The 27,506-nt window shown below is 50.2% G+C and overlaps 1 protein-coding gene across 5 annotated transcripts in view; it reads right to left on the bottom strand.

Annotated features, from left to right (window-relative positions):
* SFSWAP (splicing factor SWAP) overlaps positions 1 to 27,506 on the bottom strand; it is a 98,807-nt gene that overhangs the window by 13,397 nt on the left and 57,904 nt on the right. For all 5 annotated transcript variants that reach the window (XR_004439484.1, XM_033220083.1, XM_033220082.1 and 2 more), the window contains 2 exons: positions 26,901 to 27,091; positions 14,294 to 14,559 (listed from right to left, as the gene is read on the bottom strand). Coding sequence is in view for 4 of the 5 variants with exons in the window: in XM_033220083.1 (XP_033075974.1) it covers positions 14,294 to 14,559; positions 26,901 to 27,091 (457 nt within the window). In the remaining variant the exon portion in view is untranslated. The remainder of the gene's footprint in view (positions 1 to 14,293; positions 14,560 to 26,900; positions 27,092 to 27,506) is intronic.

Consider the following 27,506-nt stretch of genomic DNA (forward strand, 5'->3'; position numbering starts at 1 on the left):
CCTCAGGATGGTGCTCGTGTAGACCCTGAGGCTTCAGAGAACCCCTGCCAAGCTCCACCACTCTACCGACAATGAACTGAAACCTCGAATCCCATCTCAGAGGCAGAGATGGTCTCTCCCGTTCCACACACTTACCACACCAAGGATAAACTTTTAACCAATATACAACTGGCGTGGCAGCTGGAGCTGCTTCCAATGGGCAGTGGCAACCAATTCCTCACAAGCCACGGTCTGAGTATGCAATTTACGACCACCTCAGGCTGCCGCTTTCTCTTCCTTCCTCCTGCCTATGCCCATTTTATCTCCCTATACATTTCAGCTCACTGACGTTTCCACCAGCATGAGGTAAGAAAAGGCAAATGAGACTCTAGCGACTCGGGTCTACCTGTCTGAATACCGGCAAGAAGAAACTCAACGGTAACAAAGCTAGAGGCCTACCTGGAAATTTCTCCTGTTCACACTAATCTTACAGCCTCTCGGTACAGACACTCAGGAACAGGCTGTGGGGCACTGGCATGAAGCCTGCAACTTTCGATCCAATTCGGAAATGCCAGTCTTACGACAGTTTCGGCTAACTCAAGTTTATGAGATTTCACAGATGCAAAGCCACCTATGAACACTGACTCCTCCTCCTCCTCATGTGCCTGGAAAGGACTCATTCCTCTCCTGTGGTGACACAATGCACACATGGCTACGAGACTCTGAGACCCGCGCCCCTCCGGGGTGATGCTCCTTAGTGGAGGCCCCGTAGCGATGAGTTGGGACCTTCGTTTTTGTTCTTTGTTCACTCAGGAAAGCTACTATTTTGGGAAGATCTGCAATGAGCACAAATCTGGAAAAAAAACTCCATTTATTTCCATTTTGTTTCCATGACAACTCATTCAAAACAATATAAAGAAGAGTGGTCTGATTTTGTCATTTGAAGAAGTTCTACATTGAATCATTTTCATGACAATAAACCGCACACGCCACAGGCTATGCTATGCTTCCGCAGATCAGCTCGGGATCACTCAGCCCCTGGCATCCTGGAGAGCCAGGACTGGCTATCCTTTCACTGAGAGAATGGTTTTGATTTTTTTCCCAGACCTTTCCTAAGATTTACAGAACAGATGATAAAGGCGAGGTTAGTTAGACACTGACATTTTACCAGGTTTTCCCTCAAAAGAACTCGCGGAGTCAAATCTGCTGGTGGCTGAGGCTGCCTGTTAACTTCCTGGCTGGGCTGCCGCTGTCATCGACACGCCGCTCTGACAGGGCTCCAAGCGCAGCACCCCTGGGGAGGCTGAGGCTCTGGGACACGGAGGCACACACTTCACATTAAGAATAAAACGTGCTGGGCTGGGCGCTACCAGAACTCTGAAAAAACCTCTGCTTATTCAAAGCTATAGTGGCTAGGGAATGCTTACACGTAGAATTCTACAATAAACTCAATAATCAGGAAAAATAAGTTAGTTTGTAAGGCCTGCAAATTCATAAGTTTGAAATACAATACCATTTTGTAGTGGCTATTAGTAATAGACTTCTTTAATACAACATAGTGCAAGAAACAGGAATTCCATTTTATAAGCAAATCATCCATATAATGTGACCAGAGGCCTTCTTAAAGATGAAATGGTCTGAATTAAACACTTTCAAGCATAACGTGACTCAGTTTTGTTTTTTTTTCTTAAAAAAGCATAATGGTTTGCTTTCAAATAGAAACATAATGAGACTTTTTTCAATGATAAAACTCCAGAAATTTTATCTGAATGACAGTGGTCATATTTATAAGTAGGCTCTTTTCTCCAACATGTAACCATTTCATCTACTCCACTTCCTCCATTCGCGTCCTTACCCACGGCTTTTCAGTCATGGAATAATCTGTGCAGATGACTTAGCAGCAAGGGTCTGGCTCTGCCACAGATGGAACTTCCAGCAGCTCCTGGAATAATCTCTGCAGATGACTCAGCAGCAAGGTCTGGGCTCTACCAGCAGCTCCTGGGGCTTAATTTTTCTCAAGTTGAAACTGGATCTGATTTCACATGCAATTCCTCCTCATGTCCCCAGCCCAGTGACAGCCGCTGCAGCTCCCCTCCTTCCTGGACTGCGCAGTGCAGACACCCTCTGGTCTTATCTGTGTCTGGCTATGATTCACTTTGATTCACTTTGCAAGTGATGGGAAGACGGTCCTCACCTCAGCATGATCAACACTACCACTTGCGAAACTGCAAGCATCTGGTTTCCTCCTTTAAGGAGCAGGATTAGGAGATGAGTCATCACGTTGACTGATTTGCTATGCAGTTTATCGTGGGTAAAAAGGGCAATGAGGAGCCACAACTTTCAACCTAAAGTGGAAACCCAATGTCGCCTGAGTCCCTTCTGAATGCTAAACAAGACTCCTAAGAAAAGTCTTCCAAATCCATCCCCAATCTCCTTCACCAACCCCAAGTATTTAGGGAGCTAATTTCTACAAAGAAATATATATATATATATTTACATATATTTTTTGAGACAGAGTCTCGCTCTGTCACCCAGGCTGGAGTGCAGTGGCGCAATCTCGGCTCACTATAAGCTCCACCTCCCGGGTTCATGCCATTCTCCTGCCTCAGCCTCCTGAGTAGCTGGGACTACAGGCACACGCTGCCACACCTGGCTAATTTTTTGTATTTTTAGTAGAGGCAGGGTTTCACAGTGTTCGCCAGGATGGTCTCGATCTCTTGACCTTGTGAACTGCTCACCTCAGCCTCCCAAAGTGCTGGGATTACAGGCGTGAGCCACCGTACCCAGCCAGAAATATATTTTTATCATATAGGTCTCTACACTAGAAGATATCTTAAAATGATAACATGCAGAGATCTATCTAGAACTCCCAGAAGCCTAGGCTAACTCTGAAGGTGTATTCCGATAAGTAAATGAACACAAGAGACCATCTTAGCAAAAGTTTTAAAAATAAACTTAGTTTCAAGCTGATACTTATTAAAATTTAATTTTAGGTTGTAAATGAACTGCATGAGTACTTCTTCATTCCATTAAGATAGAGAACCAGATACGATATCAAAATATAAATGAAAACAGAAAACAAGACAACAAAAGTATTTTAATCTTTTTTTTAAGACGGAGTCTTGCTCTGTTGCCCAGGCTGGAGTGCAATGACACAATCTTGGCTCACTGCAACCTCCACCTCCTGGGTTCAAGCGATTCTCCTGCCTCAGCCTCCCGAGTAGCTGGGATTACAGGCGCCAGCCACCACACCTGTTTTTTTGTATTTTTAGTAGTGGTGGGGTTTTACCATGTTGGCCAGGGGGGGTCTTAAACTCTTGACCTCAGGTGATCCACCTGCATCGGCCTCCCACAGAGATGGGATTATGGGCATGGGTCACTGTGCCAACCTCAATGCTGATATAAAAGACACTAAATACTACCTGGTCATAACTAGTATACTTTTTGAGAAGTAACATAGTGATTTCCCAAAACTAAAGATTTTTACATGACTAATTTGCCTTTGGAGATCCAAAGTTACCTGTAACTTAGACATACTAAATAAATAGGACTTCAACCACAGGAACAGTATAGCCATTAAATAAATATTCATTGTGCTGTAAGAAGGCTTTCTAGGCCGGGCGCGGTGGCTCAAGCCTGTAATCCCAGCACTTTGGGAGGCCGAGACGGGCGGATCACGAGGTCAGGAGATCGAGACCATCCTGGCTAACACGGTGAAACCCCGTCTCTACTAAAAAAAAATACAAAAAACTAGCCGGGCGAGGTGGCGGGCGCCTGTAGTCCCAGCTACTCCGGAGGCTGAGGCAGGAGAATGGCCTAAACCCGGGAGGCGGAGCTTGCAGTGAGCTGAGATCCGGCCACTGCACTCCAGCCTGGGCGACAGAGCGAGACTCTGTCTCAAAAAAAAAAAAAAAGAAGGCTTTCTAATCTTAACTTTCTGTATTTTACATAGAACTTTAGTAATTTAATATATACAAAAAATATATTCCATATAGCATCCTACTACAATTAGAAATATTAACAACTGGGGTATTCTACTGTGAGCTGGCAGCAGTCATTAAAAATGATCAATTAGGTCTGTTCAGGCCCAGGTGACAAGTCTGATCCATTCTGAGTGGAGGCTGTGTTTGTTAACAGTTTATTCTATCTGATAACAGCAGCATTAACACTTTCAATACTTTGGTTAAAATTTAGTTATCTTTTATACTCCAATAATTCATATGACTGAGGAGACCACCACCCCTCCCATTTCTTTCTTTTTTTTTTTTTTTTTGAGGCGGAGTCTGGCTGTGTCGCCCAGGCTGGAGTGCAGTGGTGTGAACTGGGCTCACTGCAAGCTCCGCCTCCCGGGTTCATGCCATTCTCCCGCCTCAGCCTCCGAGTAGCTGGGACTACAGGCGCCCGCCACCACGCCCGGCTAATTTTTTTTTGTATTTTTAGTAGAGACGGGGTTTCACCGTGTTAGCCAAGATGGTCTCGATCTCCTGACCTTGTGATCCGCCCGCCTCGGCCTCCCAAAGCGTTGGGATTACGGGCTTGAGCCACCGCGTCCGGCCACCCCTCCCATTTCTTTCTTTCTTTTTTTTTTTTTTTTTGAGACGGAGTCTTGCTCTGTCGCCCAGGCTGGAGTGCAGTGGCCGGATCTCAGCTCACTGCAAGCTCCGCCTCCCGGGTTTAGGCCATTCTCCTGCCTCAGCCTCCGGAGTAGCTGGGACTACAGGCGCCGCCACTTCGCCCAGCTAGTTTTTTGTATTTTTAGTAGAGACGGGGTTTCACCGTGTTAGCCAGGATGGTCTCGATCTCCTGACCTCGTGATCCGCCCGTCTCGGCCTCCCAAAGTGCTGGGATTACACGCTTGAGCCACTGCGTCCGGCCTCACCCCTCCCATTTCTAACTTGCATTTTTAAGGCCACTTGGATCCCTGGAAATGATTATTGCTGGCAGAGCTTGGATGGAGGACGCAGGTTTCTAGCCAGTTTAGAAAAATGCAATCCTACTCAAAAAAACACACACTCCCTGTTCCCAGAAGAACTGAGGCAGAATTCCACAAGGAAAGGTTATGGTGAGAAACCATCAGCTGCTTCTTCTTCTTCTTTTGTCATAGAGAACATGTCGATCAGGCTAGATTCAAACTCCTGGGCTCAAGGGATCCTCCTGCCTCTGCCTCCCAAGCATCTGGGGCTTGACTAGCTTGTTTAACTCATGTCCTCGGACTCCAGAACCCACGGCACTGCTGGTCTCTGCACCCAGCCATGCCCTTGGCCCTGTGGGGGAGAACAACTGCCAGGGGCCAGCACCCACGGTAGAACTTGCTCAACAATCCAACATCTGGAAGGTTTTGTTTTATAATACTCTTATTTTCATTTTATAATAAACTTGCACTTTGCCTTCATATTTTGTCTCAGTTGCAAAATCGAATGCTTTTTAATCAGTTATTTAACTAAAATTAACTAAAAGTATGTAGATACTACCCCCTCAGCCATGGAGATTAATTAAAAATTTGGGTGTTCTGAAAACACTTTGCTCTGTTGACACTGTAAAATATTTTAAATGTAGGTCGAATTAAAATTGGTAGCCTACCATCACAGTAGAAACCATACTCAGGTAATTTTTACCTTAATTTTTTCTTTTAACTGAAAGTTACAAACAAATGAGTAGGGTTTGGTTTCTTGGACTTGTCAGCAATGAATACATAAAAATAATATAAAGATATATTTTTATATAAAGTAATATGCAACTAAAGCTATTCTAAAGTAAATTATTCAAAAATATGTAACTCTAAATCTATTCTAAAACAAATCACTCAAGCAATATGTAAAATGACCTTTTCTCCTATAGCTGAATGAACAAAAAGGATACACTGCCTAGAAACCCGAAATTCCAAGTGTGAGGTGAAGCCTCTCAGCTCTGAATATACCAATGTGGGAAGCGCTGGCAGCCACGGCATCGTCTGTCCTTGGAAGTGAATGGGAGGAGCCCCGGAAATATCAGATGCCGCATCCGCTGTGTCTGCAAAAACTCCCCACATGGAAGCTGAGCTAATTTCTTACACTAAAGAAACGCTGTGAACAGCTCTTACAATGATCGGTCCCCAGGGCTTGGGATTTAGGAAGGAATTATGCTTTCTTTTGAGCCTGCAGAAAAGGAAAACTGGGAAGAATTTGACTGAATATGGCTACTAGGAGGGCTTGTTTATGCCTGTCTTCAGCTATGTAATGTCATAAGAAACATTTTCAAGTGGGAAATATTTTATTTTAATCTTCACTTAATTGCATTTAGAGGCAGGGTCTCGCTCTGTCATCCAGGCTGGAGTGCAGCGGTGTGATCGTAGCTCACTGCAGCCTCAAACTCCTGAGCTCAGCGCAAGCAATCCCCCCACATCAGACTCTACGCCTGAGCTCAGGAGTTCGAAGCATGCACTGCCACGCCTGCCTAATTTTAAAAAATATTTTGTATACTCGGGAGGCTGAGGCAGGAGAATGGCTTAAACCCGGGAGGCAGAGCTTGCAGTGAGCTGAGATCTGGCCACTGCACTCCAGCCTGGGTGACAGAGTGAGACTCCGTCTTAAAAAAAAAAAAAAAAAAAAATTTTGTAGAGATAGGTCTTCACTATGTTGCCAAAGCTTGTCTCGAACTCCAGGCCTCAAAGTAATCCTCTCATCTCGGCTTCCTAAAGCACTGGAATTATAGGTGTGAGCCATTGTGCCTAGCCTCAAATGAGAATTTTTTTTTTTTTTGAGACGGACTGAGTCTCGCTCTGTCGCCCGGGCTGGAGTGCAGTGGCCGGATCTCAGCTCACTGCAAGCTCCGCCTCCTGGGTTCACGCCATTCTCCTGCCTCAGCCTCCTGAGTAGCTGGGACTACAGGCGCCCGCCACCGCGCCCGGCTAATTTTTTGTATTTTTAGTAGAGACGGGGTTTCACTGTGGTCTCGATCTCCTGACCTTGTGATCCGCCCGCCTCGGCCTCCCAAAGTGCTGGGATTACAGGCGTGAGCCACCACGCCCGGCCTCAAATGAGAAATTTTTAAAAAGCTTTGATATATAAGCTCCTGGGAGCCTTCAGAAATTGAAGATATGTTAGCAAAACTGTTCATTTGATTAGAAAATAGCAAGGTTTCTTTTTTGTGTGTGTAAGGGTATGAAGTGATGAAACATTTAAACCACTCGCAAAAATGCAGAGTGAAAGATCAAACTGATTTGTCATAGAGTCAAATCCAATTTCACTGCAGAGAAGTCAGTGTAAATGCCTGTCAAACTTTAAGTGTTGGCTGGGGTAAAAATAAGGAAAGCAGGCTGGGCGTGGTGGCTTACATCTGTAACCCCAGCACTGTGGGAGGCCGAGATGGGTGGATCACCTGAGGTCAGGAGAGAGAGACCAGCCTGGACAACATGGTAAAACCCCATCTCTACTAAAAAAACAAAATTAGCCGGGCGTGGTGGCGCACGCCTGTAATCCCAGCTACTTGTGAGGCTGAGGCAGGAGAATCGCTTGAACCCCGGGAGGCAGAGGTTGCAGTGAGCCGAGATCATGCCATTGCAGACCAGCCTGGGCAACAAGAGCAAAAACTCCGTCTCTAAATAAATAAACAAATAAATAAATAAAGCATATTGTTTTTAGGATATATTCAGAGACGCAAATGTGTAAAATTATACTTAAAAAGCCCATAGAGCGCCCAAGGCATCTGTATTTTTCCCATGGAAACGTTAAGAGCTAACAGCAATTCCAGAAGAAAAACTAGACCAGCACAGTCAGTGCCGCGCTACAGAAACCGAGAAAGCCAGTCAGTGCTCAGCAACAGCAACAACCCGAGGTGTAACAGGGCCCTGAAAACAGGGCAAGCTGTGCCAGCCTCCCATAGGCTGGCCACTGTTTTGTTTTTAAAAAATGGTTTTCACCAAGATGTAAATTCTGTGACTCTTAAATGTTTTTATTTTTAATTTCTGATCCCAGAAATGTTAACCTGCTTTCTGAAAAATTGGCTCCTCACCAGGAAGGCCTTTGGTTTAATAGTGACTTCTGGAAGGAGGGTGGAGAGGAAACAGTCTGCACCGGCGCCGCCCTCTTCACACACCCGCACCCGCGCCGCCCTCTTCACACACACCCGCCGGCCTTCTTCACACACGCTCACCCGCGTCGCCCTCTTCACACACACACCCGCACCCGCGCCGCCCTTCACACACACCCACCGGCCTCTTCACACACGCTCACCGCGCTGCCCTCTTCACACACACCCACGGCCTTCTTCACACACGCTCACCGCGCCGCCCTCTTCACACACACCGCCGGCCCTCTTCACACACCCGCACCCGCGCCGCCCTCTTCACACACACTCACCCACGCCGCCCTCTTCACACACACTCACCCACGCTGCCTCTTCACACACACTCACCCCCGCCCTCTTCACACACCACTCACCCACGCTGCCCTCTTCACACACACACCCGCACCCGCGCCGCCCTCTTCACACACACCCGCCGGCCCTCTTCACACACACTCACCCACGCTGCCCTCTTCACACACCCGCACCCGCGCCGCCCTCTTCACACACACCCGCCGGCCTTCTTCACACACGCTCACCCGCGCCGCCCTCTTCACACACACCCGCCGGCCCTCTTCACACACACTCACCCACGCTGCCCTCTTCACACACCCGCACCCGCGCCGCCTCTTCACACACACTCACCCACGCCGCCCTCTTCACACACCCGCACCCGCGCCGCCCCTTTCACACACACTCACCCACGCTGCCCTCTTCACACACACTCACCCACGCTGCCCTCTTCACACACACTCACCCACGCTGCCCTCTTCACACACACACGCTCACCCGCGCCGCCCTCTTCACACACACCCGCCGGCCCTCTTCACACACACTCACCCACGCTGCCCTCTTCACACACACTCACCCACGCTGCCCTCTTCACACACACTCACCCGCGCCGCCCTCTTCACACACACCCGCCGGCCCTCTTCACACACCCACACCCGCGCCGCCCTCTTCACACACACCCGCCGGCCCTCTTCACACACACTCACCCACGCTGCCCTCTTCACACACACTCACCCGCGCCGCCCTCTTCACACACACCCGCCGGCCCTCTTCACACACCTGCACCCGCGCCGCCCTCTTCACACACACTCACCCACGCTGCCCTCTTCACACACACTCACCCACGCTGCCCTCTTCACACACACTCACCAACGCTGCCCTCTTCCACACACTCAACCCGCGCCGCCCTCTTCACACACACCGCCGGCCCTCTTCACACACCTCACCCACGCCGCCCTCTTCACACACACTCACCCACGCCGCCCTCTTCACACACACTCACCCACGCTGCCCTCTTCACACACACTCACCCACGCTGCCCTCTTCACACACACTCACCACGCTGCCCTCTTCACACACACTCACCCGCGCCGCCCTCTTCACACACACCCACCCGCCGGCCTCTTCACCACCCACACACCGCGCGCCCTCTTCACACACACCCCCGGCCCTCTTCACACACACTCACCCACGCTGCCCCTTCACACACACTCACCCGCGCCGCCTCTTCACACACACCCGCCGGCCCTCTTCACACACCTGCCCCCATCGCCGCCCCTCTTCACACACACTCACCCACGCTGCCCTCTTCACACACACACACTCACCCACGCTGCCCTCTTCACACACACTCACCCACGCTGCCCTCTTCACACACACTCACCCGCGCCGCCCTCTTCACACACACCCGCCGTCCCTCTTCACACACCCGCACCCGCGCCGCCCTCTTCCACAACACACCCCCACGCCGCCCTCTTCACACACACTCACCACGCTGCCCTCTTCACACACCACTCACCCACGCTGCCCTCTTCACACACACTCACCCACGCTGCCCTCTTCACACACACTCACCCGCTCCGCCCTCTTCACACACACCCGCGGCCCCCTCTTCACACCCCCGCACCCGCGCCGCCCTCTTCACACACACTCACCCGCGCTGCCCTCTTCACACACACTCACCCACGCTGCCCTCTTCACACACCTCACCCACGCCGCCCTCTTCACACACACTCACCCACGCTGCCCTCTTCACACACACTCACCCCGCCGCCCTCTTCACACACACCAACCCCCCCCCACACACACACACCACGCCGCCCTCTTCACACCACACTCACCCACGTCCGCCCTCTTCCCACCCACTCACCCACCACCCACGCCCCTCTTCACACACACTCACCCACGCCGCCCTCTTCACACACACTCACCCACGCCGCCCTCTTCACACACACTCACCCACGCTGCCCTCTCTTCACACACACACACCCACGCTGCCCTCTTCACACACACTCACCCACGCTGCCCTCTTCACACAACACTCACCCACGCTGCCCTCTTCACACACACTCACACACCCCACACACCGCGCCGCCCTCTTCACCACACCCGCCGGCCCTCTTCACACACCCACACCCGCAGCCGCCCTCCGATTCACACACCCACCCGCCCTCTTCACACACACACACCCACTCTGTGCCCCTCTTCACACCACCTCACCCCGCGCCGCCCTCTCTTCACACACCAACCCGCCGTCCCTCTTCACACACACTCACCGCGCACGGCCCTCTCCACATCACACACTCCCCCACGCTGCCCTCTTCACACCCTCACCCACGCTGCCCTCTTCACACACACTCACCCACGCTGCCCTCTTCACACACCTCACCCGCGGCCGCCCTCTTCACACACACTCACCCGGCCCTCTCACACACACTACACCCGCACACCGCCCGCCCTCTTCACACACACTCACCCACGCTGCCCTCTTCACAACAACTCACCCACGCTGCCCTCTTCACACACACTCACCCCGCTGCCCTCTTCAGTTCACACCACTCACCCACGCTGGCCCTCTTCACACACACTCACCCACGCTGCCCTCTTCACACACACACCCGCTGCGCCCTCTTCACACACACCCGCACATCCTCTTCACCCACCCCCTCATTCACACACACTCACCCACGCGCCCGCTTTCACACACACTCCACACCACGCTGCCCTCTTCACACACACTCACCCACGCTGCCCTCTTCACACACACTCACCCACCTGCCCTCTTCACACACACTCCCCCACGCGTGCCCTCTTCACACACACCACACCACGCTTGCCCTCTTCACACAAACCCGCACATCACGCACGCTGCCCTCTTCACACACACTCACCACGCCGCCCTCTTCACACACACTCACCCACGCCGCCCTCTTCAACACACACTCACCCACGCGCCCTCTTCACACACACTCACCCACGCTGGCCCTCTTCACACACCATCACCCACGCTGCCCTCTTCACACACACTCACCCACGCTGCCCTCTTCACACACACTCACCCGCGCCGCCCTCTTCACACACACCCGCCGGCCCTCTTCACACACCCACACCCGCGCCGCCCTCTTCACACACACCCCGCCCCTCTTCACACACACTCACCCACGCTGCCCTCTTCACACACACTCACCCGCGCCGCCTCTTCACACACACCCGCCGGCCCTCTTCACACACCTGCACCCGCGCCGCCCTCTTCACACACACTCACCCACGCTGCCCTCTTCACACACACTCACCCACGCTGCCCTCTTCCACACACTCACCCACGCTGCCCTCTTCACACACACTCACCCACGCTGCCCTCTTCCACACACTCACCCGCGCCGCCCTCTTCACACACACCCGCCGGCCCTCTTCACACACCCGCACCGCGCCGCCCTCTTCACACACACACCCACCCGGCCCTCTTCACACACACTCACCCACTGCCCTCTTCACACACACTCACCCACGCTGCCCTCTTCACACACACTCACCCACGCTGCCCTCTTCACACACACTCACCCGCGCTGCCCTCTTCACACACCCGCACCCGCGCCGCCCTCTTCACACACACTCACCCACGCTGCCCTCTTCACACACACTCACCCACGCTGCCCTCTTCACACACACTCACCCACGCTGCCCTCTTCACACACACACGCTCACCCGCGCCGCCCTCTTCACACACACCCGCCGCCCTCTTCACACACACTCACCACGCTGCCCTCTTCACACACACTCACCCACGCTGCCCTCTTCACACACACTCACCCGCGCCGCCCTCTTCACACACAACCGCCGGCCCTCTTCACACACACCCACACCGCGCCGCCCTCTTCACACACACCCGCCGGCCCTCTTCACACACCTGCACCCGCGCCGCCCTCTTCACACACACTCACCCACGCTGCCCTCTTCACACACACTCACCCACGCTGCCCTCTTCACACACACTCACCCACGCTGCCCTCTTCACACACACTCACCCGCGCCGCCCTCTTCACACACACCCGCCGGCCCTCTTCACACACCCGCACCCGCGCCGCCCTCTTCACACACACTCACCCACGCCGCCCTCTTCACACACACTCACCCACGCTGCCCTCTTCACACACACTCACCCACGCTGCCCTCTTCACACACACTCACCCACGCTGCCCTCTTCACACACACTCACCCACGCTGCCCTCTTCACACACACCGCCGGCCCTCTTCACACACACTCACCCACGCTGCCCTCTTCACACACACCCGCCGGCCCTCTTCACACACACACCCGCACCGCCCTCTTCACACACGCTCACCCGCGCTGCCCTCTTCACACACCCGCACCCGCGCCGCCCTCTTCACACACACCCGCCGGCCCTCTTCACACACACTCACCCACGCCGCCCTCTTCACACACACACCCGCACCCGCGCCGCCCTCTTCACACACACTCTGCACACACGCTCACCCGCGCCGCCCTCTTCACACACGCTCACCCGCGCCGCCCTCTTCACACCCACTCTGCACACACGCTCACCCGCGCCGCCCTCTTCACACACGCTCACCCGCGCCACCCTCTTCACACCCACTCTGCACACACGCTCACCCGCACCACCCTCTTCACACCCACTCTGCACACACGCTCACCCGCCGGCCCTCTTCACACATGCTCACCCGCGCCGCCCTCTTCACACACGCTCACCCGCGCCACCCTCTTCACACCCACTCTGCACACACGCTCACCCGCGCCACCCTCTTCACACCCACTCTGCACACACGCTCACCCGCGCCACCCTCTTCACACCCACTCTGCACACACGCTCACCCGCCGGCCCTCTTCACACACGCTCACCCGCGCCACCCTCTTCACACCCACTCTGCACACACGCTCACCCGTGCCACCCTCTTCACACCCACTCTGCACACACGCTCACCCGCACCACCCTCTTCACACCCACTCTGCACACACGCTCACCCGCGCCACTCTCTTCACACCCACTCTGCACACACGCTCACCCGCACCACCCTCTTCACACCCACTCTGCACACACGCTCACCCGCGCCGCCCTCTTCACACATGCTCACCTGCGCCATCCTTTTCACACCCACTCTGCACACACGCTCACCCGCGCCACCCTCTTCACACCCACTCTGCACACACGCTCACCGGTGCCACATGAAGTATGTGCAGAGTGTGGCACCGGTGAGTGTATGTGCAGAACAGGGAATCCAAACCAGTGTTAAAGAGTTCTCCTGTCTTGCAACTTTACACATTTGAGAGAAATTAGCATGGGAAACTTCACTTACACAAATAAAACAAAAGACCCCCCAGCACACCACCCCGTGAATCTTTCACACAATCAGCACACCACCCTGTCAATCAAGGTCCTGGTAGGCTTACTTCCAGGACCCATTAGAATTTAAACAAACCAATTTTTAAAAACCTGGCAGTAGTTAACTATAGGCCTGTGCAGTGGCTCAGGCCTGTAATCCCAGCACTCTGGGAGGCCAAGATGGGTGGGTAACCTGAGGTCAGGAGTTTAAGACCAGCCTGGCCAACATGGTGAAACCCCGTCTTTACTAAAAATACAAAAATTAGCCTGGCGTCGTGGTGGGCGCCTGTAATACCAGCTACTCAGGAGGCTGAGGCAAAAGAATCACTTGAACCCAGGAGGCGGAGGTTGCAGTGAGCCAAGATCGCACCGTTGCACTCCAGCCTGGGCAACAAGAACAAAACTCTGTCTCAAAAAACAAACAAACAAAAGTTAAGTACAAAACAAACAAAAAACCGAAAAAGATCTTATTTGGACTTGCAGGGCACACAAGCACACGCATACACACGTCTGCTCAATGAGAGTGGCACTGATTTTAAACTTTCTACCTAGCTCTACTGGGTATCCTGTGAAGGACACGGGGGTCACGAAGGCACCAGAGGTGCTGCCCCCTGCACACCCACCTCGACCGCCGCACTGTCCGATAGGCACTGGGAAGAGAATGCTTTGCTTTTGAGTGTGATCTAGACCTGGACTTGGATGACGAATGGTACTTGGGAGAACGCGATCTTGTTCGAGATCTTTTTTTGTGCTTTTTCTTTTTCTTTTCTTTCTCTTCTTCTCTCGGTGGATCTTTGCTTTTGCTCGAAGGCCTATCGGGTGGTTTAACTTCTAAAGTAGGCAGAGATCTGCCTCCAGTCAGTAGAGGGCAGGGCGTAGTGTTGGATTCCTAAGAATAAAAGGAAAATCTGGGTGTTAACAGGGAAAACAGAACACTGAAGATGTATATTTATGAAATTTCAACTTTGGGCCCCTCACACCAACAAACACAGCAACCATCCCTTCCAAAGGCCCGTCTCCTCCTGTAGCTATCCAGAGTGACCTCCTTTTCACCTACCAGGATGCAAAGGGAGAAAGGGAAACCCCCTCTGGTTCCCGAGCCTTTCCACAGGCAGCACTCCCTTCCCAGCCCCCAGGCTGTGGACAGCAGGAGCCAATAAGAGGAGCACAGTATTAGAGATGCCATGCTGGAAAAAAATATGTTTCTTTTTAATAGTTTTAACTACCAGAGGAGAGATTCCTCAAACCTCCAATATTAGGTTTTTTTTTTTTTTTGAGACGGAGTGTCGCTCTGTTGCCCAGGCTGGAGTGCAGTGACCAGATCTTGGCTCACTGCAAGCTCCGCCTCCCAGGTTTACGCCATTCTCCTGCCTCAGCCTCCCGAGTAGCTGGGACTACAGGCGCCCGCCACCTCGCCCGGCTAGTTTTTTTGTATTTTTTAGTAGAGACGGGGTTTCACCGTGTTAGCCAGGATGGTCTCGATCTCCTGACCTCGTGATCCGCCCGTCCCGGCCTCCCAAAGTGCTGGGATTACAGGCTTGAGCCACCGCGCCCGGCCAATATTAGGTTTTTAAATGAATCTCTGCACTACTCTGACAATAATTCTTAAAGAAGGTCTAGGTTCCCCTTTGATGTTTTAAAACCTCTCCATCTGAGTGTCACATACATGCAGAAGAGCATACGAATCTTCAATGCATCCTGACACAGTTCCACCACAGCGCATCGGAACCAGGTCAGGAGACAGCACCCTTCAACAGTGTGGGCCTGCAGCCTGGCCCTCTTCCCCAGAAAGCTCACTCTCTCCTCAGTTCACATTAAGTGAATTTTAAACTACAGCCATTAAACATTTCACACCTTTAGACACAGTGAAAAAATCTGCAATTCATCATTTAGTGCCTCAAAGAAATTCAGGTTAGGTGCTGGGGTGGGACCTAGTCTCCCAGGCTGCCCCCAGCTGCTCCCCAGGGAGAGAGCTCCAGCCCAGCCTGTGGCACAGTGTGCGGATGGCACAGGGTGTGCAGGACGGCGTCTGTGAAAGGCAAAGTGCTAAGGGGGCTTCCCTTCCTTCTTTCCTCTCCCTAGGTCTGCCGTGGCAAGGCCAACTGGCTGAGGGAAAACAAACACTGTAGAAATGATTCTTCTACAGTTATGCTTCTTACTTTGGTTTTGAGATCAAAAGCAATTCAGTGGAGCCCTGGTGGGGCAGGCCCCAATTTAAGATGAGATTCCACTCGAGCTGGCTGCTTTATGATGGCACTGTGATTTCCCAGTCCTCTCTTCAGCCTCCTTGCTGTTTCCGTTTACACCATGCTCTCTAATGCCCCTCCCTGGTTGTGAGCGTGCTGCAGGCAGGAGGGCAGGGATGAATTCGGGATCTGATGGCCCTCCCATTTGGCTGCTGCCAAGTTCACCACTACCAAGTTCATCTTCACGGCTCTGCCTAAATTATCTCCAGGAACACTTTGGTAAAAAAAGTCCATTTTACTGTGGGAGAGTTCTTATCAAAAAGGTCTTTCTCATTTGAAATTCTGTAAGTGTAACAATATTTTTCAGGTCTAACTTTTAAATACTTTATTGTTTTTTGGTTTGTTTTGAGGCAGAGTCTTGCTCTGTCACCGGGCTGGAGTGCAGTGGCGTGATCTCAGCTCACCACAACCTCCGCCTCCCGGCCTCAAGTGATTCTCGTGCCCCAGCCTCCTGAGTAGGTGGGATTACAGGCATATGCCATCATGTCCAGCTAATTTTTTTTTTTTGTTTGTATTTTTAGTAGAGAAAGGATTTTGCTATTTTGGCCAGGCTGGTCTCAAACTCCTGACCTCAAGTGATCTGCACGCCTCAGCCTCCCAAAATGCTGAGATTACAGGCGTGAACCACCGCACTCAGCTAAAATATTTTATTGCTTACATAATTCTAACACACAAACGTCCAATGAGAAACCAAGCTCTATATCCAAGAACACCCACTCCACTCTGGCATTAGTCAGGATTTGCCCATAAGCAATGCTAAATGATCCTTTAAATTAAAAAGACAATAAATAAAAGCCACTAAGCTTTACAACTTCAGAGGCTCAACATCCCAGCTGTGGCCTCTCCCATACACACTGACAGGGCTTCCATTCTGCAAACAGCAAAGAACAAAGGTTTGTGAGCTGAGCACATCCTCTGAGGTGAGCCCTGGGTGGGACCAGAGAAATCAGCTGAGGCACTAAAAAAATTCCAATATCCATGGACTCTAAACCAGGAGAAAGCAAGTCAGCCCCAGGGATGAAAGACGCCACTGGGAACCTCAGCACGGGCACCTGTGAGTGTTTGGGGACGTCAGAGCTGCTGCAGGTCCTTTTAATAAGGTCTGGGATTTCCCCAGGAAAACAAAGAGAAAGCTGCAGAGGAGAGTTGAGACACACACTCCACCCTCGAGTGAGGAGTCTGTTCTGTGGCGAGAAGGAAGGGAAACACGTCTTTGCTGTCTTTTTCTGGTGAAGAACTCTCCTCATTTACTCCCTCTCACAAAATCACTGCACTATTTTGGCGTGTGACTGATAACACACGGCGTTAAAACAGGGGAGATGGAAAAACCCGGTCCCTGGCAAACGTCTGTGAAAGACAAAACCAAACGGGCGCGAGACGCCATCTGGGGCATAGTCAAGACAAATAGGAGTGCGAGGAGTCAACTCTCCAGCTGAGTTTCTACTCCTATTTTTACTGCCAATGATTTGAACCTCTAAATTTTTTTTTTTTTCTTTATCCTAACTAATGCCTGTCTTTAATAATACTTGGCCGGGTGCGGTGGCTCAAGCCTGTAATACCAGCACTTTGGGAGGCCGAGACGGGCGGATCACGAGGTCAGGAGATCGAGACCATCCTGGCTAACACGGTGAAACCCCGTCTCTACTAAAAAAATACAAAAAACTAGCCGGGCGAGGTGGCGGGCGCCTGTAGTCCCAGCTACTCGGGAGGCTGAGGCAGGAGAATGGCCTAAACCCGGGAGGCGGAGCTTGCAGTGAGCTGAGATCTGGCCACTGCACTCCAGCCTGGGCGACAGAGCAAGACTCTGTCTCAAAAAAAAAAAAAAAAAAAAAAAAAAAAAAAAAAAAAAAAAAGGTTACATGGATGTAACCTTTATTTATTTTTATTCATTTTTTTCGAGACAGGGTCTCAGTCTGTTATTGCTCAGGCTAGAATGTAGTGCTGCCATCTCAGCTCACTGCAACCTCCACCTCTTGGGCTCAAGTGATCCTCCCACCTCAGCCTCCCAAGTAGCTGTGCACCACCGCACCTGGCGAATTTTTTGTTTATGTTTTGTAGAGATGGAGTCTCACTATGTTGCCCAGGCTGGTCTCAAACTCCCAGGTTCAAGCAATCCTCCTGCCTCAGCCTCCCAAAGTGCTGGGTTTACAAGTGTGAGCTACCACATCCACTCCTCTTTCTTATAATAATTACAAAAAGGACTGACTGGATTGCCACTTTTTCCAGCTTCAAGTGCTAAAAGTGCACAAGGACTGATGCCAAACACAGCTTCCCAGAAACCACAGCTGCCTTTGAGATGCAATTTTAATATTCCAGCAAAAATGATCAAACGCGAAGTCATGTTTGAGTGTAGGGGGGCAGACAATACGTTGGTTCAGGTAGAGTCGAGGACAAAGCAAAGAACTTCTGAAAAATGGTCATTTATGAGAGCATTAAAAGCTGACTGCCTGCCACTTTCGTAACATTGGAAAACAACATTGATTAGTCCCCCTTTATCACAATGAAGTATTTGGCAACAAACTAGCACACGAACTAGCAACTATTATTTCCTACTGTGGCAAAACCAATTGCTCAAAAGCAGACCGACTGTGTATCTGATTGTATTGGAAAATAAAAGAAATCTTATTTCTGAAGGGCGTTACATTAACTATGAAATGGGCCAATCCCACGGACGGATGGCGAACACTAAAGCGTCCTCTCCATCCCTCCACCCAGCCCCACTGCCCTACCGTCTCCTGGCCAGGTGCGTCCTCCCACCCCTGCCCCCACTCTGCTCCAGCACCCCCTGCCCCGCAGCCACACTCTTTCAGCGGAAATGCAGCTCTCGGGCTCATGCTCACTTATTCTGGCGTCCCAGGCTCTCTACAACGGGCCTCCCATTGTCATACCCGTTCTGCCTGAGAACGTGTCTTCCTGAGTGGGGCCACCTGTCCTTTACCACTTGTGGGTCTTTGGTCCTCGTGGGTCCTCAGTATTCTGTGAGCTCCTCAAGGCCTTGCCTGAGCCCTAGGTCCCGGAGCTGCCACTCTCCTCCTGGCTGTGCTGTCCTGATGGAAATGCCCATGTGTGAACAGCAACAGCTCAAATGCTGTCACGGTCACTGGTGAACAAGCAAGCTTCTAATGCATATCCCAAAGTGCCTCAGCACCTAGCACACAGCAGATTCAGCAAACATAGGCGGGTTTCAGTTCCTATTTCCTTGTCAAACTCTTACTGGAATCGTAAACTTGGCAGGATCTGTAACTTGAAGACATCTATGGGCTGGGTGCAGTGGCTCATGCCTGTCATCCTAGCATCTTGAGAGGCCAAGGCGGGAGAACTGCTTGAGGCCAGGAGTTCAAGACCCGTCTGGGCAATATAGCAAAATCCCATCTCTACCAAAAATACAAAAAACATTTAGCTGGGCGTGCTGGCAAGTGCATATTAAGTCCCAGCTACTTTGAAGGCTGAGGTAGGAGGACTGCTTCAGGCCGGGAGGTCAAGGCTGCAGTGAGCTGTGATGGTACCACTGCATTCTAGCTTGGGCGACACAGTGAGACTCTCTCAAAAAAGAAAAAGAAAACAATTTGTGGAATCCAAGAAATCATCCTGTAACCTGTTGCTAGTATGTAAATGACTGCTTGACAAAAGGGGCTCAATGAAGACTTCTGCCTCTCTCCATCCTGGGTTAAGAACACACACTAGGAATGAAGAGAGAATATATGTGATATGGACAGGAGGCAGGGAAATACTGGCGAGGGCTTCACACTCAAGCCTGGACCCATGGCCCAGAGTGAGAACTATCCCTGTTTTCCCGCCTGAATGTTGCCTTTTGGCCTGTTCTGCCCCCTATCCTGTGCCCATAAGAACTCCAGACTCCAGACTCAGGGGACACACACAGAAGAGAGATGCGTCTGAGCGAAGAGAGGATACGAAGCAGCTGGATGTCGGAGAGGAGTTGGCTGAGGATGGCCAGACTCCAGGGGAAAATTATCTTCCTGCTGTAACCCCTTCTCAGCTTCCCTTTCTGCTGAGACCACTTCCACAGCTCAGTAAAGTCCTCCACATTCATCATCCTTTAATTTGTTCATGTGACCTGATTCTTGCTGGACGCTGGACAAGAACTCAGGTACCAAGAGGGCAGGGTGTAAAGGCTGTCACCCTGGCCCTCCAGAGCTGATTAACACTCAACGCTGACTGTAACACACGCTTTCTGGGGCTCCAGGGGTCAGAGACACCCCCTCCTGGACGGCAAAGCTAAAAGAGCATTGTAATGTGCTTGGAGGATGCTGTGAGGCCAGCGCCAAGCCTGCTCCCGCTAGACAGGAGCGTTCCTTTGCTCTGGTTTCCGCACCTGTCCGTTCATGTGGTCCCTCCTGTAAGAGATTGAGTGGTGGCCGAGTAAACGAGCCACCCCCTTTGCGAGTCCTGGGAAGGGGTTGAGGGAACTCTCCAGTCTCATATGCAGGTTTACAGGCACTATTTTTGCATATGCTTTTATAAATTTTATACTCCACTTGAAAAATTTAGAGTACTGCCAATATCTTTCCATGCCAATAGGCACACTTTAGGACATCATTTACAACTGTATCTGAATACGTAAAATCACCTCTCCTAACGATCAAGGGGACTGAACAGGAACACATACGCAGAAAGATCGAGTACAAATGGGAATTCAGCACGTCTTAAAGAAGGCTCTGTGAGTCACTGAGGAAAAGATGTATGACTTAGTGAATGTGTTGCATCTAGTGACATGCTCCTCAAACTGAAATTAATTCCAAGTGTGGCAGGTCAAAAACGTACCAGAGCAAAAAAAGTTTGTGACACTGATGACAAACAGCTGACATGAAGCAGCACAGACAAAGAAAGGGCCCTTCCTGGGCCCGGAAGAAACACAGGCCCAGGCTAAGGGAAAGTCAGTTCAAAAGGCAGCAGACAATGCCAAGAAACATCAGCAAAGTGGCCGGGCGCAGTGGCTCAGGCCTGTAATCCCAGCACTTTGAGAAGCTGAGGCGGGTGGATCACAAGGTCAAGAGATCGAGACCATCCTGGCCAACATGGTAAAACCCTGTCTCTACTAAAAATACAAAAACTAGCTGGGCGTGGTGGCACCCGCCTAGAGCCCCAGCTACTGGGGAGGCTGAGGCAGGAGAATAACTTGAATCCGGCAGGCAGAGGTTGCAGTGAGCCAACTGAGCTGAGATCGCGCCACCGCACTCTAGCCTGGGCGACAGAGTGAGACTCCGTCTCAAAAAAAAAAAAAAAAAAAAAAAAAAAAAAGACATTAGCAAAGTGACTCACTATTACTTATCATTAAATATGTAAGTTAAAGCAGATGCTGCTTTCCCACCAAAAGGCTGATGGTAACCAATGCCGACAGGGGCATGAAGAAACAGTTCTCAGACTCCATGGGGCAAATAAAACTGCTACAATCCCTTCAGAGGTCAACTGAGCAGTATCTCAAATTAAAAAAGGAATTCCATGGTGAGGATTTCCCCCATGAGTGCACTCACTGGAGTACACAAGACACAGGACACAGATCGGGTGATCGGCATTGTTCACAAAGACAGACCTGAGACGTGGCTCACATTTTCCACAGCAGGGGAGGGGCACACACAGAGCGGGTGATTAAACTACTTACAGTCATTCGGTCAATAAATATCTACCAAGTGCCTGTAACACACCAAACACTACTGTAAGCATTGATAACAGAAGGATCTCTACTGTAAGTGAAAGATGATGTCAGAAAAATACGTAGGGTACGATCCTGTAACTGTGAGGTTTTACATCTCTACATACATGAATCGAATTGAGCTTTTCCCCTCAAGGATTCACAGGAAACAAAGGGGGGCATACACACGACGGAGCATCATTCAACCGCAAAAAGGAAGCGGGTCCAATGCGGCTGCCGCATGGCTGGACCGGAGGACACCACGCTAGGTGAAGTCAGCCAGGCACAGAAGCACAGACACCGCAGAATTCCGCTCACACGCGGTCCCCAGGCGTCCCGTTCAGAGGCTGAAAGCAGGTGGGTGTCAGGGCTGGGGGAGGGGAGAGTGGGGAGTTACTATTTAATGGCTAAAGAGTTTTGGTTTTAGAAGATGGACATTCTGGGAATGGATGGGTGGTAACGGTTGCACAGTGTGAATACACTTAATGCCAGCATAAACGGCACAGTTAAAAAAGGTAAAATGGTAACCTTTATGTTAAAAACTCAAACTACAGAAGGGAGAGAGTTGAGAGGAATTTTAAAAAGTGCCATTTTCACAGGAATTAAAAAAAATACACAAGAAGGAAAGGACCTTTTCTCTTTTATACCTTTCTGTAGCATTTGAACTTTAAAAATCATATGTATACATCAGTTTTATAAAAAGCAAAGTAAAGACAGGGAAGTGACTGTCCTTCAGGCACACAGCTGCACTGTGGCTGTTTTTAGTTAACTTTAAGGTGACAGTAAAATTCCTGCCATGTTACGCCAGGCCTTGTATAAGGGAGTGTCCTCATGCCACCCTGCAGAGTCAGCCCGAGCTAGCCATGGCTCCAACAGACCTGGGGGTGCCATGAGCCTCCTGGTGCTGATGCGCCCTCAGCCACGCTGGCTCCCTCACCCAGGGTGTGCAGTGGCCAAACATGGTTTTGTCTCAAGTCCTCCTGGACTCCGAGAGTTTCACAACTACATAGCTGGGTCAAATGTCTCAACATCAGTGAGTAAAGTAGATGCTAGAATACTTAGTGCAGGGTAACCTGTCCCAGAAGTTGTTTTAGGCTAAAAATATTTTTGAGTTTGAATTTTATTTACGACAACTGCCAATTTAATTACAAGTATTTTTGTTTCAGAAGCAATTAAAGACATTTATCATCATCTGCTACAACCATTACACTTTTGTTGAAATGGCTTGGTAGCTGTAATCTGCACACACACACACACACACACACACACACACACATATATCCAGGAGAGCATTCTAGTGATTTAAACACTCGTTTCTATGTTCTATAGATTCAAAAACCAATGCTTGCAAACAGGAGAGGTGAGAGAAATGTACGTATAAAAATAAATAGGACAGATCGAGACCATCTTGGCTAACATGATGAAACCTCGTCTCTACTAAAAATACAAAAAAATTAGCCGGGCGGGGTGGCGGGAGCCTGTAGTCCCAGCTACTCAGGAGGCTGAGGCAGGAGAATGGCGTGAACCCAGGAGGCAGAGGTTGCAGTGAGCTGAGACTGTACCACTGCACTCCAGCCTGGGTGACAGAGTGAGACTCCGTCTCAAAAAAACAAATAAATAAAATAAAATAAATAAACAGGACAAAGGCCTAAGCTGTAACGTATCTTGTGTTTATAAGGAAATAATTCTGGTTGCTGTGATGTGGAACTACAGCAGACTGGGAAAAACTGGGTTAGTGATAAATTACAGTTGTGACTGAATTTCACTGGAAATTTTATTACAACATACAGATACAGTCATGTAATATAATTGGTTAAAGTATTCTCACGAATGTCTTTCGATGAACCCCTTTATCCACTGCACAAATGATATCAAAACATGATAACCCATACGCCACTGTAACAGGTTCCTTACTTTCTTAAATTCCCTTCCCTTCTTGCCACATGCATATTTTCATGGCTGTAATCACAGAAGTGGATGTATTTTATATTGTGCTTCTCTTGCTTATCACATCAGAAGCATTTTCTGTGTGGCTACAAGCGTCCTCATGATCATTTTTGTTGTTGTGTATTTCATCCCCTTATTGCTGCAGAATATCTTTTTTTTTTTTTTGAGACAAAGTCTTGTTCTATCACCAGGCTGGAGCACAGTGGCGTGATCTCAACTCACTGCAACCTCCATCTCCCGGGTTCAAGCGATTCCCCTGCCTCAGTATCTGGAGTAGCTGGGACTACAGGCGCGCAACACCATGCCTGGCTAATTTTTTGTATTTTAGTAGGGACGGAGTTTTAACATGTAGGACAGGATGGTCTCAATCTCCTGACCTTGTGATTCACCAGCCTTGGCCTCCCAAAGTGCTGGGATTACAGGCGTGAGCCACCATGCCTGGCCATCCTTTTTTTTGGAGATGGAGTCTCGCTCTGTTGCCCAGGCTGGAGTACAGTGGCCGATCATGGCTCGCTGCAACCTCTGCCTGCCAGGTTCAAGAGATTCTCCTGCCTCAGCCTCCCGAGTAGCCGGGGTTACAGGCATGCGCCACTATGCCCAGCTAATTTTTTGTATTTTTAGTAGAGATGAGGTTTCACCATGTTGGACAGGCTAAGCTCGAACTGCTGGCCCTCAGGCGATCCACCTGCCTTGGCCTCTCAAAGAGCTGGGATTACAGGTGTGAGTCATTACACCCAGCCAAGAAATCCTATTAAAGCTAAGGAATGACCACAGATCCTTTTGCCATAACTGGCTGAAGTGAGGAGCCAGGAGGCAGCCCCGACTCTGAAAAGCTGTGGAAAGGCTGTGAGATGGTGTCCTGCGGGGCTGCTGGGGGTTCCCATCTTCCCTGAAAATGTTCATTTCTGGGACTGGCAAGTTGAACAGCTCAGAAGACTGGGCACCACTGACCTGTGGAGCTGAGGCTACAGTGGGTGGCCCGAGCACTCAGGAATCAGGGGCAGGAGCCCACCCTGTGGCACTCGGGGACTCGACAGGGTCACACAGACTCATCTTCTCTGCTCCTCTTATCTAACTCTCCCCTCCCTGCTCATATTATTTCTGAGGCCTCCTGCCAGATGTGAGGGGATTTCAGACTGACTCCCCAAACAGGAAAGCTGATTCAGCCTTCCGCATCATTTCAAAAGTCTGAGCCCAGAATGTTGTTTCCACAGAAAAACAAGCGGAGTGACTTCAAGCAGAGAATCAGTTTTGAATAATGGTCCTGGACTCTTAGAAATGTCAGCATAATGAAAGTGAAAGGCTCATTCTATACTATGGGAAGAAAAGAGCTACAAAAGCCATGTGGTGCCACTTGGAGCAATGTGACTGCGGCCTGCAAGGAAGTGCTGTGCCATCGGCGGGCACTCTGAGCAATGTGACTGCGGCCTGCAAGGAAGTGACGTGCCATCGGCGGGCACTCTGCGTGCGGCACTGTCTCCCGGGAGAAGCCCCTTCATGGGTATTCAGGGTAGAGCGGTCACCACGTCTGCGAACGACTCTCAGAGAGGGCGAGCACGCGTGGGTCAACGTGCCCACATACAGATGAGTGAGCATGCACATGCAATTGCCTGGGCACTGGGGGCATCTTTCCATTCTTTCCAATTTTTTGAAGGTTTGAAAACTTTTCTTTTTTTTTTTTTTGAGACGGAGTCTCGCTCTAGCCCGGGCTGGAGTGCAGTGGCCGGATCTCAGCTCACTGCAAGCTCCGCCTCCCGGGTTTACGCCATTCTCCTGCCTCAGCCTCCCGAGTAGCTGGGACTACAGGCGCCCGCCACCTCGCCCGGCTAGTTTTTTTTTTGTATTTTTTTAGTAGAGACGGGGTTTCACCGTGTTAGCCAGGATGGTCTCGATCTCCTGACCTCGTGATCCGCCCGTCTCGGCCTCCCAAAGTGCTGGGATTACAGGCTTGAGCCACCGCGCCCGGCCGAAAACTTTTCAAAAAGTAAAATTCCCGGAGTTACTACCTTTTTTATTCTTTCCAACTTTTATTTATTTCATCACCCAGGCAGTGAGCACAGTAGCTAACAGGGAGGTTTTTCATCTTCACCTTCCTCACTGCCTCCCTCCCCACTCAATGGGGCCCTCCTGTCTGCTGTTCCCTTCTCTGTGTCCATGCGCCCTCAGTGTTTAGCTGCCACTTATAAGTGAGAACATGTGGTGTCTGATTTTCTGTTCCTGTGTTCATTCATTTTTTTTTAGGAGAGAGATTAGGTTGAGAAAGATTTTATAAAAAGATTTTTTAAGTGCTCTTGAAATAACATAAAACCACAACTTTTTAGCTATTGTCTAATTGTAGATCTAAACCTATTCTAATATTATAGTTCAAATGTTAAGTCAGCTTTTAATTCATCTACAATTATAGGACTAATTATTAAAATGCCCAGTTTTGTCACAGTTTATTGACACAAAGACAATCCTCCTTTAATCCTCAAAGGATGTGTCCTACTCTATTATCTTTCTTACTTTAAAAGAGTTATGTCTCCAAAATGCTCCCAAACTCCCCAAAGAATTTCTGGATATTCTTGTAGTTTAAATACAAAATGAAATTCAGAGACAGAACTGCTATAAAAAATCTAAAATTAAACTTAAAAGATTCTAAATTGATGTGACTAAAAAAAAAAAAAAAGCAGCGTTTTTGCTGAATATGATTAATTATTGTACTGCTGCTGCTGAAGGCATCAGTGTTTCCTGAAGGCCTCTGGTCTCAGACACCCATGTGAGCAATCCCCCGGCACAGGAGCCAGTGTCTACTGAAGGCCTCTGTTCTGAGCACCTTCCCTTGGTGCAGGAGACTTGTAAGGCAGCCATGTGACAACCCCCACGTAAGGCCATATCCCTGCTCACACCACTGAGGAAGGAGCCACGTACTCCCGGAGTCTGTTCTCTTAACTCCCTCTTCCTTTTTCTCTTTAATTAAAGTGCTGACATTGATACAGACTGTGGCAAAAGGATTTCTGCCCTAAGTGTGAGCTCAGTACTGGTGCTGTCGCAGAGGCGGGGCTCCAGGGAAGTGTGTCCACCACATTTCCCCAGCAGGACCCATGGGAGTGACTCCCCAGGCCCTCCTGCCCGCCCCTAAGGGCAGCCGTGAAGCAGAGGCCCCCCCGAAATCGCAGGCAGTATTTGCTGTTTATGTGAACGTGCACTTACGGGGGAAACTCTTGTCAAATTCTTAGATTCACAGCTATAAAGCAAAAGCCAGCCAACCCACACAGGAAGGAAGAGCTGGGGGCTCACATCCCTCACTCAGGCCAGAGACTAGGGCAGCTGGAGGGAGACACATCCTCCCTGCTTCTACGTACCACACAGCCCTGCAAATACCAGTGTGGGATTTCTTTACTATACCTCAACACTGAAAGGACTCTCCTCAATTTTCCCAGCTTCTGCTTCCGGCAGAGGATTTTTGAGGGTCTGTAAAAATAATGCCGCTTTCCTTTTACGTTCTGCTTGAAGCTGTTTCTCTTTTGACTCCTTAGACGCCTGGGCCAGCTTTTCCCGGGCAGCAGCTGCGAGGCGATCTTCCAGCTTTTGCTTTGCTTAAGGAATAAACAAAGAAAAAAGAGAAGTTTAGAGCAAGCAGTATTTTATCTCATCTTAATTTTCACAGGTTGCAAAAGCGTCATACGATGCAGTCAGTTAAAATTTCTGAATAGGTACATACATCAGACAAATCAAATTTTGAAAGAATTAGTTTATAACGTGCCTTTTTCTGGATATTTTACTTTTAGAGTTAGAAGGCTGATGAGAGAGACTCTATACTAACGAAAGCTGGAATAATGAAAACCTCAGAATGGCTCTCAACATATATCCAAAATATTCACACCAGGCAATGAATACTCTATGAGAAGTGTTTTATTCCAAATGGTCCGACAGTTGGTTAGTTTACACACAGGAAGTACAGATTCAGATGTACAGGCATGAGTACAAGTTTGCTTAGGGAGAACACCACAG

This window comes from Trachypithecus francoisi, unplaced genomic scaffold, assembly GCF_009764315.1.
Source record: "Trachypithecus francoisi isolate TF-2019V2 unplaced genomic scaffold, Tfra_2.0 Lachesis_group11, whole genome shotgun sequence".
NCBI lineage: Eukaryota > Metazoa > Chordata > Mammalia > Primates > Cercopithecidae > Trachypithecus > Trachypithecus francoisi.